Genomic DNA, 18,166 nt, shown 5'->3' with positions numbered 1-18,166 from the left:
GTATAAGCGTTTGGAGTTCTGGAGCTGAGCCAAGTGCAGCCAAGTGCCTGATGACCAGGACCTCTAATCTGCCCTTTAGGTTCCTTTAGAAAGTTTTCCCCACCTTTCACAACCGCTGTGTTCCTCCCTCTTCTAACCATAGAGTTTTGAACAGGTTCACATTACAGTACTATTTATTTATTATAAATATTATTTCATTCATTTATTCAATAATATCTTGAGAGCCTACCATATGCTAGGGCTATGCTAAATGCCTACTGAACAGGACAGCGACCTCTACCGTCATGGAGAAGACAGATGATAAATAAGTGATCACAGATCATTTCAATTTGTGGAAAGTGTGATGATGCAACAGATATAAAAATGATAGAGGGCTTCCCTAGTGGCGCAGTGGTTGAGAATCTGCCTGCCAATGCAGGGGACACGGGTTCAAGCCCTGGTCTGGGAAGATCCCACATGCCGCGGAGCAACAGCCTGCGCGTCTGGAGCCTGTGCTCAGCAACGGGAGAGGCCGCGATGGTGAGAGGCCCGCGCACAGCGATGAAGAGTGGCCCCCACTTGCCGCAGCTGGAGAGCGCCCTCGCGCAGAAACGAAGATCAGCACAGCCATAAATAAACAAATAAATAAATAAATAAATAAATAAAATGATAGAGATTTGATTTGCATTTCTCTAATAATTAGCGATGTTGAGCATTTTACATGTGCCTGTTGGCCATCTGTATGTCTTCTTTGGGGAAATGTCTAGGTCTTTTGCCCATTTCTCGATTGGGTTTTTTGGATTTTTTGTTGTTGAGTTGTATGAGCTGTTTGTAAATTTTGGATCATTTATATGTGGATCTAAAATATGACACAAATGGGGACTTCCCTGATGGACCAGTCGTAAAGAATCCGCCTTCCAACACAGGGGACGTGGGTTCGATCCCTGGTCGGGGAACTAAGATCCCACGTGCCGCGGGGCAACTAAGCCCTCATGCCACAACTACTGAGCCCGAGCGCCTCAACTAGAGAGCCCACGTGCCACAGATTACAGAGCCTACGCGCTCTGGAGCCCACAACTAGAGAGAGAAAACCCACATACCACGACTAGAGAGAAGCCTGCGGTGCCGCAACGAAGATCCCAAGTGCCGCAACTAAGACTGATGCAGCCAAAAATAATAAATAAATAAAATAAATAAATATTAAAAAAATATGACACAAATGAACTTAGCTACAAAACAGAAACAGGCTCACAGACATAGAGAACAGAGTTACGGTTGCCAAAGGGGAGGGGGTTGGGGAAGGGATGGATTGGGAGTTTGGGGTTAGCAGATGCAAACTATTATATATAGAATGGATAAACAAGGTCCTACTGTATAGCACAGGGAACTGTATTCCATATCCTGTGATAAACAATAATGGAAAATAATATGAAAAAGAATGTATATATGTGTATAACTGAATCACTTTGGTGTACAGCAGAAATTAACAGAACATCGTAAAACAGCTATACTTCAATAAAATAAAATTTTTTCAAATGATGGAGAGCAACTTGGGGGGGCTGGATTGTGGGAATAACAGCAAGATTGGGGAAGGCCTCTCTGAAGTAGTGATGTTTGAGCTGAGACCTCACTGGGAAGCAGAAGAAAGTTCCTTCAAGAACCCAGAGGACAATGATTTCAGGCTGAGGGAACAGCAAGTACAAAGGTCCTGAGGCTCAGGTCAGACCCTGCAGGGCCCTAGAGTCGAAGGTATGGGGTTTGGATGTTATCCTAAATATGAAAGAAGCCACTGGAAGGTTTTGAGCAGGTGAGTGACGTGATCTACATATTAAAAATATCACTCTAACTTTATATGTAGAGAAGAAATAATGAAAAAGAGAGGCCATCTAAGAGGCAAGAGATGATCTCCATACCCCCAGCCTGACACGAAATAGACACCCAGGAACCGCACCTGGATGAATTACAGCTCAGCGGAGCATTGTGATCAGGTAGGGTGGCAGATCAGGAAGGACATCACTGGTTGTTTCTTTAGGGAATGAAGTTGTTTCCATCTTTGAGATTACACCGCTGCAGAATAGGCCCTTTGTCTTTTTATGTTGATTTACTCCAAGTTAAAGGTAAGAAGAGAAGACACACATTGTATGAAACAAGAGGTCTCCTTGAAATTGGCTCCATCAGGCAGTCGGAAACAGGTGCTCATGCCATGGCAGCCTAAGACGCTCAGGCCCGCTGTTCAGCTCCCCATCATGGCCACCTCTCCATTTTCCTAGGACCAGGATTAGGCCACTTTAGATGATGTCCAAGGCAGATAACATGCTTTGAGATAAGGGGAAGTTGATTTATCCTAAAGAAAACCCACCCAAAAAGCTCTGTCTCTTCCTCTTCCTGTTGTGATAAAAACAAAATTCAACTGAGTATGAGACAGGCTGGGACCTGTGACCCTTTGCTGCAGTGCTTACACCTGGACAAACATCTCCTGAGCCTCAGAATACAAAGAAACTATAAGAGACTAAAAATAACTGCACCCATTCCCCATTGGGGCAAATTATGAATGATAAGATACAAAAAGACCAAAAACCCAACTGCCACTTCTGAGGTGTCAGGAGCAAAAGCAGGGTACTGTGCGAGATAGCTGCACACAGCACCACCAAGGGGGTAGGCAGACCACCTAAGCCTCCACTCTGACCCCACACATGTATCCACCTCTACCCTCACCCCATTTAAGGGACCAGCTCCCCCCCTCCGGGGAGTGAGCATGGGAACCTGTTACTTATTTTCACTCCCTCGTTCCCTCGTGCTGCAGCACGAGTCCCAATAAAGCCTTCCCTGAATTTCGCATCTAGCCTCTTATCAATTTCTTCCCCCCCCCCCCCACAGGACCAGGAATCGAACCCACGCCCCCTGCAGTGGAAGCATGGAGTCTTAACCACTGCACCAGCAGGGAAGTCCCAGCCTCTTACCAATTTCTGTTGATTAAGGAGTCCAAGAACCCTGGTCGGTAACAAGTCCATTTTAAAGATCTTACTGGCTTTATTCAATGATTCATGAATTGGGCAGCTTCCCATCTAGCAGATAGAAAGGAGCTCTAAAGAGTTGTACAAAAGGGCAGGCTTTTATAGGCAGGAGGAGGTGGGACAAGGAAGTTGTTCTATCAAAGAGCTGATTGTTTCAGGCCAGGTCATCTTCCTTTGGGGCACAGCATGGGTCTATGAGGCCAGTTACCTCCCTAGTGCTGACCAGGTAATTCTAAAGTGACTGGGTAAGATTCCTTTCCTGAAAGCATCTGAAATTGCAGTTAGGTTAGGTATTAAGTCTGGGTTTGGTGATGTGGCCTTAGCATAAGTGAATCCATCTTGGGCCTGTTGTTTGTGTTTTTTTTTTAATTTATTTATGGCTGCGTTGGGTCTTTGTTGCTGCACGCGGGCTTTCACTAGTTGCGGTGAGCGGGGGCTACTCTTCGTTGCAGTGTGCGGGCTTCTCATTGCGGTGGCTTCTTTTGTTGCAGAGCACGGACTCTAGGCACACGGGCTCCTGTAGTTGTGGCTCACGGGCTCAGTAACTGTGGCTCGCAGGCTTCGTTGCTCCACGGCATGTGGGATCTTCCCAGGCGAGGGCTCGAACCCATGTCCCCTGCATTGGCAGGCGGATTCTTAACCACTGTGCCACCAAGGAAGTCCCTGTTGTTTCTTTTTTTAACACTGTCCTCTGCTTTGTAGACCTGCTGGGGAATCTGTGCTCCTTGTTTGACAAATGAGAAACTCGAGTCCCAGAAGGTAAAAAGACATGTCACATGGCAAGGTAACAAGAGACAAGACTAGAACCCAGGCCTCTTGAGACCCAGACCAGTGCTTTTACTGACGGAAAGATCGCTTTACACGACAGCAAGCAACTTTCCCTGCACAGTCACACTCGGAATTCCTCTGCCACACAGATTTTTCTGTAAAAACAAAGAGAGAAGGACTTACTTTGCTTCCCTTAGACTCACGCTCTGATTTGATGTAGGAGAGTGGAATGGGAATTAAAAGTGCTGGGAAAAGGTGAAAGACTCAATCGTAAAATTCAGGGAAGCAGAGCGAAGAGGCCTGGAAAAGGGGACCCAGCTGGAAACAATTGGGAGGACTATAAAACTGTGTATAATACCGGGTCTAAAGTTACCCAAGTTTTGGTAAAATGTGTTACAGGAACGAAAAAAAGATTACGCCTAAGATTTCTGGGGCTCTGGGGTTGCTCTAAAGGGAAACTGATTTAAACCACCAAGCTGCTATTATAATAGCAAACTCTGCTCATTTTAGCCAGGAAAAAGTTCTTCTGTGTGTTCTTGGACAATCAGACATGGGTTCTTTTTCAAACTTCCTCTGGTGCCAGTGCCCACCTCGGTGACAGGATTCACGTCAGACCAGCAGGCTAAGCACAGGCGGATTCCAGTGGAGAGGATTGTCTGCTTTTGACTATTCCTACCAAGTCTGGAGTAGTTTGGATATTTACGTTCTGGTCGTGGAAATAATAGAGGTCCATTCTAGTAACTGAACCATGTCATATCCTGTACTTGCAGAACAATGAGAAAGGTTAAAGAGGAAATCCAAATAAACACTCAAAATAAGGGGCAAAGCAGGCCTGAAACAATACACTGGCCCCAGAAGGAGAGGTCAAAGTGACTGACCCCCATCTCCCTCTGAAAGGTTTTTTTTTTAATTTCAATTTATTTATTGAAGTACAGTTGATTTACAATGTTGTTTTAGTTTCAGGTGTACAACAAAGTGATTTATTTATACATATCATATTCCTTTTCAGATTCTTTTCCATTATAGGTTATTACAAGATACTGAATATAGTTCCCTGTGCTATACAGTAGGTCCTTGTTTATCTATTTTATATATAGTAGTGTGTATCTGTTAATCCCAAAGTCTTGGTTTATCCCTCTCCCTCCGAAAGGTTTTCACAGGCCTTCATGTGCCCCTTCCTCCAAACACACAAAAATATCTAGTAAAAATTATAGTTTATGACTGCCTTAACATAAATATATTAATATATATTAAAATATTTTCTTGGACTTAAAAGTTTATCTTTTTCTTTTGATTTTTTAAAAGAAATTAAACCTTAATGTGGGCCTCTGAAAGTATGGTGGTCTCCCAGGCACTGTGGCTCCCGCCCCTAGTGGTTGAGGGAAGGGCGTGGGGACCACAGGGAAGCCTTCAACAAGCCAGTGACACAGGCTGCTGTGGGGTGAGAGCATGTGAGGACAGAGGTGGCTCCTGGACCAAAAGTAACATGAGCCCAAAATCACAGGCAACAGTTCTGCGGAACTGATTCAGACAAGAATCAATTCTTAATCAGTTTCTGCTCAAGATCCTCCCAGAAGCTGCATACCCTGTAGTCTGTTTTGGAGAGAGCTCCCTCTAACAAAGTGCTCTATACTCATCATGAAGGAAGCAGTGCAAAATTTAATCCATCAAAAAATTATCTTTAACTTATGAATTCTTTTTTTTTTCCTCTGGCTGCCCCGCACAGCCTCTTAGTTCCCCGACCAGGGATCGAACCTGTGCCCCCTGCCCTGGAAACGCAGAGTCCTAACCACTGGACCGCCAGGGAATTCCCCATAATTTATGAATTCTAATCTGTTATGAGTAGGTATGTCCAAGGGGAGAAATGATGTAGATGATGTAATAATGAGGGCAGAGAGAGACGAGGACATTCTCCAAGGAATCTAGAAAAAGAGAGATGCTGTACAAAATACTTCATTATCGAACCAATTTGTGACTAGGGAAAAAAAGATAACTAGCTCTGGTTACTTGTTGATTTCTTTCCTTTTTTTTTTTTTTTTTTTTGTCTTTAGTTTGGAAAGTTTTTTAAAATACAGAAAATCTGTATGTTTCTTTTTTTATTCAACAAACATTCTCCAACACTATGGCAGGCCACGGACCACACATTAAGAACCAGAAGTAAGCATGGAATTCATGCTCCAGTTGCGGGGGGGGGCAGCCTATGTCTTAAATAACAATAAATAAATAAATCCTCACAACCAAGTGGGACACAAAAAAGTAATCACAAGTGAGATGCATGGTAAAAAGGAAAAAAGCAAGATGCTAGAGCAATGTATGATGGGATGACCTGGCCTTTCTCTGCACATCGGGGACATTTTCCCCGTGGAAGGGACTTTTAAACTGAGACCTGGAAGATGAGCACCCTTACTGGCTGTGTAGGGAGCAGGGTGCGATTTACAGACAGAAAGAACATTCCCAGTTAAGCCTTGCAGTGGGAAAAATCAAAGGAAGCTTTTAAAGATTATAAAATGGTGATTTATGATGAAGCTGGACATACAGTTAGGGACCTGAATATTTAGGACCTTATAGGTCATGTAAATGACCTGGGGATTTGCGACTTGATTCCAAGGTCAATGGGAAACTTTTGAAGAGATTTCATCAGAGATGCATTTGAAAAGGACACTCGGCTGCAGTGAAGAACGGATTGGGTCAGGGAGAGGGATGCAGGAAGATCAGTTAGCAGTTGTTTAAGCAAAAGATGATGACATTTTTAAAAATTAATTAATTTTATTTATTTTTGGCTACTTTGGGTCATTGTTGCTGCAAGTGGGCTTTCTTTAGTTGCAGTGAGCGGGGACTATTGTTCGTTGTGGTGCACGGGCTTCTCATTGCGGTGGCTTCTCTTGTTGCGGAGCACAGGCTCTAGGCACGCGGGCTTCAGTAGTTGCGGCACGAGGGCTCAGTAGTTGTGGCTCGCAGGCTCTAGAGTGAGCCTGCCTTGGCAGGCAGATTCTTAACCACTGCGCCACCAGTGGAAGTCCGACGATGGCATTTTGGACCAGATAGGGGCAGTGGGGTTGGGGAGAACTGGACAAAGTTCAAGGGTGTGTAGAGGTTAGATAAATTCTCATGACTGATTTAACACGGAGGATGAAGGTCAGGGATGTGTCCGTGATTTCTAGGTTTCTGGCTTGAGCAAGTAGAGACTTGGTGGAACCTTTACAAAGCTAGAAAACACTGGAGGAGGGGCAATTACGTGGGAGGATAGGGAAACAAGGTCATGTTCAGAAGGTAATGGTTACTGTAGAAACAAAGACTTGCACCCAAGCAGACTGGCTTGAGATCCCACAGTCTTACCACCATAGTGTATTGTCACTGTGTTTTCCCTAGTGTGGCAAAGGGAGATGGAAATGTAAGTAATATGCCCTTAAAATGTTCAGTTAGCTTAAGCCAAATTAATGTGTCCTGTGTAGTTACACACCCCAAAGGGTGTCTCTTCTGTGGATAGCTTTGAGTCTCAACTTGGCCTTGTCTTCCTTGTCTTCCAATGATGTGTTTTTATCTCATCTAATACCCAACAAATTCAAACTGACACAAGAGAATCCTTTAGCACTGCTTTCATTCATAACAACATCCAACCTAGGACTAGTGAAACACTGGATGTGAAGGACCCAGGCTACATGATGGAAGTGGGAGAGTAGCAGGCTGGTACGAAGTTCAGGAATAGAAGAGAAAGAAAACAATCAAAGAAGCTAGACAGAGAGAAAAATAAGAAAGGTGTCACAGAATTCAAGGCAGAAGAGTCTTCTAAGAACTGGGTAGTCAACAATGTCAAAACTGCAGAAAAGTTAGAAACAATGGAAGTCCTATTTATTGACCATCTGCACATGTTTTTCTTTTTTTATATTGTCTGCTAATGTCTTTGTTTGTTACTCTTTTGGGGTACACAATTTTAGAGAAGACTGAATCCTTTCATAATATATAAGTAAATGTGAAACAAATGAAAGATAAAATCATTTTTTATACTATTTCACCTTTTTACAATGTCACCTAAAATATTCAATATACTCTAAAATTCTACTTAGGGGAAGAAAGTCTTAAACATAAATTAAATTGTAGTTTAAAAGGTTAGTAATTTTTTTTTCATATAGCTACATCAATCTTAACATATCTGCTTCAGATTTTCCAAGACTTCATGCCCAATCCTGCTCCAGTGATTTTTTTTTTTTCTGGCCAGCCACACAGCTTATAGGATCTTAGTTCCCTGACCAGGGATCGAACCCAGGCCCCTGGCAGTGGAAGCACGGGGTCCTAACCACGAGACTGCCAGGGAATTCCTTCCAGTAATAATTAGATGATGGTAGACTGTGAATTGCCAGAGGTGCTCAAACATCAAAGAAAGGTCCTTTGAGTAACAGAGAAATCAACAGAAATGCTTTCCTTGAGGTCTTGAAAAGTAATAACTTGTTGATGGTAAAAAATAAAAAAGAATGAAAGTCCAACAATTAATAGTGTTCGCCATGCAAAAGCTCAGGGAGCAATGTTAAAAACAAATCATCCAGAGACAAAGCATTATTATTTTGTATAATTTTATGATTATTAGAGTCTTATTCCTATTCACACCTGTCTACTCACCCACAAGTGTCCAGCAGATTTAGTTCATAGCTACCATACTGAAATTGAATACACACCCCTAACAGGAAGAAAACTGACAAGCAGGTTCAGTGGTAGTTTCGATGCAATGACCCCAAGAAGTTTCATTTTCAGAGGTTTTTATGCAAGATCTGGAAAGGCCTGTTGAACCAGTAATTCCTTTATTCATGTCTGTGTGGGCTTTTTCCATACCTTCGTCCCAACACATCAACAGTTAGCAAAACTCTCTTATTAATCACATCCTTCCATTTCACGTGTTTTGTTCACAAGAATATTGCCACGTTTGGGACGTCTGGGGCAGCATTACAAAATACCTATGCACAAGTTTTTACAATCCAAACTGAAGTTTCATCATTTTCAAATTGCACCTATATTGCTGTTTGCACATACTAGCCATTTGCAAAACTGCATTCTAATTTCTTATTGATTAACCTACTGGCATCAGAGTATAGCCTACCTGAATGACTAGATTGTTGGGGCCATAAGCTCTAGAACCCTGTCTTCATTGCTCACAAATGACAGTAGGTGATGCAAGGTGAGTACTCAATAAGTGTTTTCTGGATGAATGAATCTGTCAGCCTTGTTATTAATGTTGTCACTCTTGTGGGCCATTATTTTATATTAGGAATATACTTGGTCTCAGAAGAACTAAAGGCATAACTCTGGAGTCAGGCTACCAGGATTCAAATCCTGGGGCAGCTCTTGCTAGCTGTACAACCTTTCAGTTCTTTACTTTCTTTATCTAATGATATGCGGTAATTATAGTGTCTACCTCATAAGATGTTTGTAAGCGTGATAACACATGTCAAATTGTACTTAGAACAATACCTAGTAAGTTTTCCATAAATGTTAACTATCATTATCATCTTTAAATATCCACATTTATTTTCTAACTTTATTATCTAAATGTCATTTTATCTAAGCATTTAGAAAAGTATTGTTCTGTAATGAAATTTTGACAGTGTGGTTTTTTTAATTTTAATTTATTGGAGGATAGTTGATTTACAATGTTGTGTTAGTTTCAAGTGTACAGCATAGTGATTCAGTTTTACATATACATATATTCATTCTTTTTTAGATTCTTTTCTCATATAGGTTATCCCAGAATATTGAGTAGAGTTCCCTGTGCTACACAGTAGGTCCTCGTTGGTTATCTGTCTTATATATAGTGTGTGTGTGTTCATGCCAATCTCCTGATTCATCCCTCCCTCACCACCCACGTTTCCCCTTTGGTAACCATAAGTTTGTTTTTGATATCTGTAAGTCTGTTTCTGTTTTGTAAATAAGTTCAGTGCAGTTTTAATAACAAGATCAGTTTTAATAAATGTCCCCATGTCAACCAGGGAAACTGGCACAAGAAACTTGGAGCCTAAAAGAAAGATTTTACATATCACTGCCCTTCCCCAACTCCCTTTACACAAAAAGCTTCTCCCAATTACAACTGTTTTATTAATTTAGCAACCAGATGCGCACAAATGCTGGAACAAGTCCCGCTGTGGCTTCCCTGTGCTCTTGAGAGTCAGAGACCTTGGCCATGACTCATTGCTAAAGTTCTGGGGCAAATCAGGTTGCAGACCTGCCTGCACTCCCATCCCGGGGGTTACACTGGAAATACAGAATGGGATTAAACATCATTCTCTGCAGGCAAGACCACGTTGGAGGGGCTTCTCTCCACAACCCAGTGCTAATGCCAGTCAGAACTGGGGGATGCCGAGGGTCCCTAAGGTTCATTCCTGCCCCTTAGGGGTCTCGCTTCAACAGCACAATTTCCCCTCTTCTAACAACTCTCTGGTTGCTAAGGGATTATTTCCAGATCTTAGGGCTCACTCTTTGTCCTAGCCCAGACCACAGCAGGGTTTACTTTCCTCTTATGAGTTTGCCAGGAGCAAAAAGTAACAATTTTCCAACCTCCTGCCAACTCAACAAGGAGAGATTTATTGCAATTAACTAAAAGGTTACTTCTTATGACAGGAATACCATATGCTTTAGCAAAGATAGGATCCCAGCTTGTGGCTGGCCTTTGCAAACAGCCAGGAGCCTGCCAGCACGGCCTTTTTTTTTTTTTTTTCTTTTTTCGGTTGCACAGTCATTAACAGTGCAACATCCAGGGATGTTTCCAAGATGCGGACTCAGGCTGGCACTCAGGTAACGAGATTACCTCCAGATTACCTTCAGCAGAAGTTCTCAAATCACTGCAGCAACCACTGTAGGCTCTTTGTTTGGACTGCTGGCCCCTCGACCCAATGTCCATCCTCCTTTTTGTCCTTACAAACAGAATCCTAGGTATTTTGGGAACAGCTAGTTCTCAGCTAAAAGTACTACATGTCCCAGCCTGCTTTGCACGGTTAAGATCAGTGACTTGCCAGGTTAAGTCCCTTGGAGACTCCTGGGGAAGTTCTGCCTTCCTAATATAGACGCTGCCCCTTGCCTTCCCTCTCTGCCTCTCTCTAGTGTTTGGGTTTTGTGAAGCCTAATTTGGCTGATTCTGGGATTCTTTTCAATTACTTCTCAGGTTGTAATTATGTTCAAAGGTTTGAAACTGCTGGAAGTCTGATTTCTAGATAATAAGAGAATTCCTATACATGAGTTGATAACTCTTTAAAAATTGATCTATACAGTTTGATGCTGAATATTCTAAGTAAAAATAATTAAACCTCTGCCCTTTTTCAAAGTTACTAATTTATACACAGGCAAACATGAGGTTAGGTAATTAATTCCAAGAAGATCGAGAAGTTTGAGTAAATCAATACTTTAATAAAATTTTTTTTTAATTTTAACGAATCAGAAAATATTAAAAAAAAAAAAAAAAAAGAAGTTGGGAATTTCCTGGCGGTCCAGGGGTTAGGACTCAGTGCTTTCACTGCCGGGCCCAGGTTTGATCCCTGGTCGGGGAAATAAGATCTCACAAGCCAGCATAGCACGGCCAAAAAAAAGAAGAAGAAGAAGATATTTGAGGACTGGGCAATTTATTTCAATAAAGGGAAGGACTGATTTTGCTACAATGGGAAAAAATGTGGAATTCAAAATTTGCTGCATTTAATGGCATCCCCATTTATCTCTGCACAATGTCTTTCTCTCAACATCTCCATTCCTTCTACTTTCTTTTCACGCCAAGGCTTTGAGTGAGAAATATATCAAGTTGACAAATTGTTTGACATATCTGATCTAGAGTGCCTTCTACACCACTCTTCTCTCTCTTTTTTCCCCCAGTAAATACTTTTGACTTTGACATTTACCACATTGGAAATGACAGGTGCCTGAGGACAAATGCATCAAAGTGATTAGAATCAGAAATGTCTGCTAAGGATTATCTTTTTAATAGAGTAGAATGTAGTTTTATTGAATCCTTGAAATGCAGAACCAAATGAATCTCCTTTATTGTGAAAGAAAACAATCCAAATGATTGTAAACCCCAGAAACCAGCAGAAGCACTTAAACCTTCAATATGAACATATTTATTTTTCGAACTCGGATATTTTTCTGAAGTACGCTTGTAATCTAAATACCCCTTTATCTTCTTCCCTTTACAACATACCATTTCAATCTGTTTTATAGAACAAAGACCTTACGGAAAAGCCTTATTCACATTCCCACAAAAGAAATAAAGAAAATGCTTGTCTCTAGGATCCATTTAACTGAACTTCACTTAAATCCTGGTAGAGGTTTCCAACTTTATAACAGACACATAAGAGGATAGATGCTCTTTCATTATCAACAAATTCCTCTTAATATGGTTAAGCAGTTCATTAAATTATTCAAATGCATTTACTGAGCTCCTATAACGTGCAAAGTATTGTTCCAAAGTAGACACCCTGCCTTAGATGTACAGTGGGTCACTGAAATTATAACTTCAAAAGTTTAAGACTTTGATACATGCAAAATACCCTAATAATATGAAATGGTTGCTGCTGCTGCTGAGGCTGGGGCTTCCAAAAGTGCCCAGTTTATTTCTAGGGAACAGCTCAAGCACTGGAAGAATATAATTCAAACTTAAGCATTAATAAAAGATGAGGTTAGGCAGTGAGTGTACCTTTATAACATAACACAAACCTGTGAAGTACATTCTGGTCATCTAAAATGCATCTGTGCAAGGCAATCTAGGAAATGACACCAGTTTAAAAAAAACAACTGGTACCAACTTCAAAATAAACCAGGATACAGATCCATTGCCATTTATAGGAAAAACAAAAATATAGAAACATCAACCCCTCTCCCCAGCACTGAAATTACACTTCCTCAGACACCCTGCCATCATTGGGAAGCATGGGGGTCAACTGGGTAAATTTAAAGCATATTAGATAATTAAATAATACAGCCAAGTGTTTTTGTGCGTGTGGTCCCAAAGACTTTTCAACAATACATTTGTAGGAATGGAAACTGAAGAAATTGGAAGTATTTTCTAAGAGACAGCTTACAGATTTCTTACAGCTCCCAAAGTGAAACTATAACACATCACCGTCATAACACAAGCTAATTTGTCTAACGCCCATAAAACCCAACTTCACAGGACATCAGGCTTCCAAGTGCTTCCTTCATATGCCTCTAATTGGTTTCTTTCCCCCTGAACTAAATAGGGAAGGCTTTTCAGGTCAAGTGTTATCTGCTGGCAAAGTCTTGTACCTTCAGGATAGATAAGCTTGCATCATCTCTATATTGACAAGTCAAGCCTCCATTTATAAGCTTAAATTCAGCTCCTGGTCTCTCTATTCAGAACTTCCCACATTTACTTAAAAGGATCATTTAAAACACTGGGGGGGGAAAATTCCCCTCTGAAGGAGAGAGACTTATTCAAGGAAAGCAATGCTATTTTCAGCTCATGGCCCACCTTAGAAAGGCAAACTCAACTTCATCTCCCGAAAAGAACCCCAGTAGTCTCCCGTTCAGAAACTTGCTATTCCTATTATTTTCTAATGTTGTGGTTAAATAAAATTAAATGTTAATAATAAACAGTAATTAAATAAGAAACTTAAAATAAATAATTAAAAAATGGTCTGGAGGTTTTCAGAGAAGGTAATAAAGGTCAATTTCCATTAAATTCACATTCCTTTCTGTACCAGTTTTTACAACGAGTGGGCAACACTGCCCTCTAAAGGGCTGTTTCTGTTACATCCCTTAGTTCACCCAGTCGCAAATTGCCCCAGGAAGCATTGACACAGCCGTCCCCACGCACCTTCTTTCTTTTACTTCTGGGACACTGTCCTTGACCTTTTGTGAATGACTCTGAAGACCACGGAGCCCAGAGAGACTATAGACTTCGTGAAAGCTCATCAGAGGATCAGAAACCAACATCCCTTGCAGCGGTTTTCAAACCTTATCAGGCATCAAATCATCCCAAGAGCTAGTTTAAACACAGGTTGCTGCGCCCCACCTCCAGAATTTCTGACTCCTTAAGTCTAGAGCTGAGGCCAAGAACTTGCCTTTCTAACAAGTCCCCAGGTGATGCTGCCAGCCCAGGGGCCACACTTTGTGACCCAGACACTGTGCTTGGCACTTTATCTCACTTAATACCTCCCAACAGGGTGAGGTTTTAGCATCCATTTTACAGACCAGTAAGCCAAGTCTCAGACAGTAAACCCAGGGCTAACTCAAAAGCCATTTCTCCCTTCTCTACGCTATGATGTCAGTAAATGAAGCTGTTAGTCATTTCCTCTTCCTTGGCCTCAGTTTCTTCTGCAAGGGGGCGGGACTTAGGTGAACGTTTGGTTGGTTTCGCCTCTCAGAGTACCTTGGAGGTCTGGATATGAAGATACCCAGGAAGGTCCACTCCATCCCCAGGCTGGATCTATGAGTGGGCACGCTGAGAGGGGAGGGGATGCATGTTAGTGGGAGGTGCCTCTCTTGGGTTCTGAATCCTCCTACACAGTTCCGAGAGGGTCTGATTTGCTCTGGATTCTGGGTTTCTTTGTACTCAGAAACTCTGGCAGAGAGGTTTTAAAGCTAGTGTCTCCTCTTACAGGTATTTTGAGGACTTCAAAGCCTAGTGGGGCTTGGAGAAGACCCAAAGGGTGGCGATGTCTGCAACCCTCTCCAGCCTCGGCTCAAACCACCCACCGGGGCTGGGGCAGGGACGCTGCAACACCTTTAAATCAGGAGTGCCCAGCGGTGTGAAGACTGAACGGTGATGATAAAGGAAAAATAGTTTTCACGTCACATATCCCACCAGGATCAGGCAGGTAAAAAGTCCCTAGCCCTCAGCCCCAGGCAGGATGTCACAGTGATGGGAAAAGGGTTGGGAGGACACATCCCCATCCCTCACTTGAAGAACAGTTTTTCTCATCCTTTGCATTCAGCTCCTAACCCAACTTGGTGTTTTCCTGAGGGAGCTACAAATCTGGAACATCCCATGGGGATGGTTTCTAGCCTCGGTCATTAGGGGGAAAAGATATTCTCAGAAAAATATCCCAGCGGACTGGTTAGCAGAGATCTTGAGGTCGTGGCTACGGCTGCTCTTCGTGTAGAGCTGGACTCTGGACTCCAGTTGCTCGCTGAGCTCGTCCAGAGCCCCGGTGCAGGACTCCAGGCTCTCGGCCAGTTTCTGGATCTTGGCCTTCAGCACGGCCTGGCTAATCCTGGTGGCACCCTCGGCCCGCCTGGGGATGAGGAAACCGCGGGAGCCAAAGAAGACGATGAAGTAGACCGAGTTGTACAGCGCGATGGAGGCGTTCCTCCCGCTCTGCAGCAGCTGGCGGTCCCCGCGGCCCTGCCCGCGAAGGAAGAAGTCGAGGCAGCTCAGGATCTCGCGCATCTGGTCCTGGCAGGTGGCCGCGATCTCCTGCACCCGCCGCAGCTCCCGGGAGTTGCAGAAGATCAGGGAGAGGTCGGACGTGATGGTGACGGCCCCTCCGGCGGTGGCCACCCCCAGCCCCACGGCCGACGCCAGCAGAGAGACCCCCAGGGTGACGGGGCTGAGCGAGAGTCCCACGATGGCTGCGACCGCGCCCGCCGCGCTCAGCGAGCTGCCCGCCACGTTGGCCGCCAGGGAACGCCGGCGGAGGCGCTCGAGGCGCCGGGCCACCTCGCGCAGGCGCAGCAGCTGCCCGTGCAGCATGCCGCGGCGGTCCAGCAACAGGCCCTGGAAGCGGCGCAGCGCATCGGCGCCCTGCAGCTCCCGGGCCTCCGGCCCCTCCATGCCCTGCGGGGACACGACACGCGATTAGCCCGGAGTCAAGCACAACAGCTGCTTCCACCCAAGGGGAAACGGGTCATTTTCCAGTGAGTCATGTGTCAAGTTCTCAAAGACCCGTTCTATAATCTGGGACAAGTCCTCCAGTTCTCAGGACCTTAAATCCGAGTAAGCCAATAGGAATAATGCTCTTGTCCGCTTTTTCTCCCAGGGTACGCCAAGGATGGATTTTCTTATCTGTTAAATAAGGGAGTGGTGGTATTAGAAGTCTACTGCAATATTGAAGCCTCTTCTCTGAAAGGTGACACTTTGCAAGCCGTATGTAGTACCCCTTTACAAGGCCCTTTCCTTACATGAAGACTGGGATCCTAAAAGTTTTGCAATACTCTTATTGCAAAAGGGTTGGGTTTTTTTTTTCCTCTCTGATGAGTGAAAAACACAAGCCACCAAAAACTCAAAAATCATTCTGTCTATCAAATGTAAGGAAGCTAATCTTTGTAAGTTAGATGCTCGCCTGAAGCAACTCTTCTGCTTGTTTTTTTCCCCTGGCTCTTATCTTAGAATCAAGCCTAAGATGTGGTTTGCGCCACTTCTTCTAATTAGAGCTCATCGGGTCTTCAGAAATTTCATTCTTTGATGCGTGCTTAATTAAAAATAAATTACATTAAATTCACACCACTATGTCCCTTTATTATGAAAGCTTCCTTTAAAAGTGAGGAACGATTTTTAAAGTGGCCAAAAATTTTTTTAACAAGTCACTGAGGGCTACCTGTACCAAGTTGAAATGAAGCCAATCGAAGATGACTGACAGAGAGAACTGTACATCCTGGGTAAAAGTACATCCTTCCTAGTTGCCAAAAATCCCTCCCTTCATATCCACTGTACTCCTTATTATCAGGAACTTCTCGGAAGAGGCACAGAAGCCACAGAAATGGAAGATTTCACTACTGTGAGATATCAGGGCAGAAATCATTATTCTCAACTGGAAGATGAGGAAATCGAAACACAGACACATTCTAGATGCAGCTGATTCTTCAGAGCCCAGTCTAGAATCTTGGTCTCCTGACTCCTAAGTCTTAGCTTTATTTGCATGCCTCCATAATTCCACCCACCACTGACAAATTTACAGATGAAGACACCTCTGAGCAAAATGAGACAAAGTTACTCAAGATATATAATCGACCAAGGTTATAACCCCAGTATTACAAGTCCAATGGCTCTTTTTCAGACAGCATCCCTCTGGCCTCCCCACTTACCATTCACTTCGGGCTCTCTCCGGGAAAGAAAAATCTGAGGCTGTTTCTGGATGAGCATGCCTTATAGTTCCAGAGAGCCAATGACTGCCCTGGGAAAGCCTTGTCTCATTCTGAGAATTTGCCATTTCCTGTCCTGGCCCCTGCTGCCTTCATCCAGAAGGATGTGACATGGTGGAAAATGACACACCAGCCTCGCAGCACATCCCGTATTTAGGAAATGAACATTGTGTGTCCGCTTTCCCCCACACGCAGGAAGAGAACCACAGGCTCTTCCCCAACTTGAAACAAGTGTTGTCATTGTCCCAGGGGGCGTACCCTGCCTTTCCTCTCCTGAGAATAGCTAATGACGTTATCTGGTAGGACATCTAACGCACCCCAGGCTGACCAATTATAGTGTTTCCTGAGAGGCCTCCATTACAAAATCACTTTTTAAAAAGAAAAAGGAAGGAGGGGATTCTCTTATGTCTAACAGAGCCACTCACAACCCACTCCTGTATTTTAAAAGAAGCACCGTGAATCTGTGAGCGTTTGAAACACGTGATTCACTCTGCGCCGCGCAGCCCTCAGGATGCAAAACCACGCCCACAGGAAGTGCTGCGTGCAGTTTGGGGCATCTCCAGCTGTGGAGTAGATATTGGAGGTCCCAGAAAGGGCACACCTCAAGCCAAATGCGTCAGAAGAATCAGTGGGGTCAGGCTGCACAAGGAGCTAATTATACACTTTCAACAGCAGCAGGGATTCGGCTTCCTGGGTTTTCATCTGAAGCAGCAATTGTAGCCCAGGCAATAGTTATATGAATGCCTTCTACCCCACGTAATGAAGCACGGGCTGAAGGGCAATTTTCTGGATCATTCGGGAGAGGAAAACGTGTATAGCATCTGTGGATGCTTTCTGGGGCAATCACATAGGTGGTGGCAGTTCAGCCTGGAAGCTTCCTACCACAGGGCCCAGATATAGCATCCTTCTTCTAACACTCTTACCTTCAAATAAGGAAGGCCAAAGTGGATTTAAACTTAAATAATTATTGTCTCAGCTCTCTGGTTCATCTGGAAAGCCTTAACAGCCATATCTTTCTGGAACACAATTAAATCCGCCACCATTATAACTAGACATTGTATTGATCAACACCATGCCATTTGCTGCTACTCACAATCATGGTCCTTTTGAACTTGACTTTTCTGAATTTGATCCAAGTCCAAATATTCTGGTCACAGCTCCTCAAAGGATAAACATAACCCTGAGTCAGATGCCTGCAGTGTCTTTCTGCACTTTTGAGGTAAGAAGTAGGAAAATGTCTTCCTCTGACTCCATAGACATAATCACTCCAAAGGGAATGTAAGGTAGGGTGAATGGGGAGTAGGGTAGGCAGGAAGTGAGACAATGTAACCCTGATT

The 18,166-nt window shown here is 43.5% G+C and overlaps 1 protein-coding gene across 1 annotated transcript; it reads right to left on the bottom strand.

Moving 5' to 3' along the window:
• Window positions 1–11,809: 11,809 nt before the first annotated feature.
• APOLD1 (apolipoprotein L domain containing 1) lies at window positions 11,810–15,522 on the bottom strand. The gene has a single exon (XM_068561653.1). It carries the CDS (start codon window positions 15,520–15,522, stop codon window positions 14,782–14,784), a length of 741 nt encoding a protein of 246 aa, XP_068417754.1. The 3' UTR covers window positions 11,810–14,781.
• Window positions 15,523–18,166: the final 2,644 nt, after the last annotated feature.

This window comes from Eschrichtius robustus, chromosome 13 (assembly GCF_028021215.1).
Source record: "Eschrichtius robustus isolate mEscRob2 chromosome 13, mEscRob2.pri, whole genome shotgun sequence".
Lineage (NCBI taxonomy): Eukaryota > Metazoa > Chordata > Mammalia > Artiodactyla > Eschrichtiidae > Eschrichtius > Eschrichtius robustus.
This window is presented reverse-complemented; position numbering and strand designations above follow the sequence as displayed.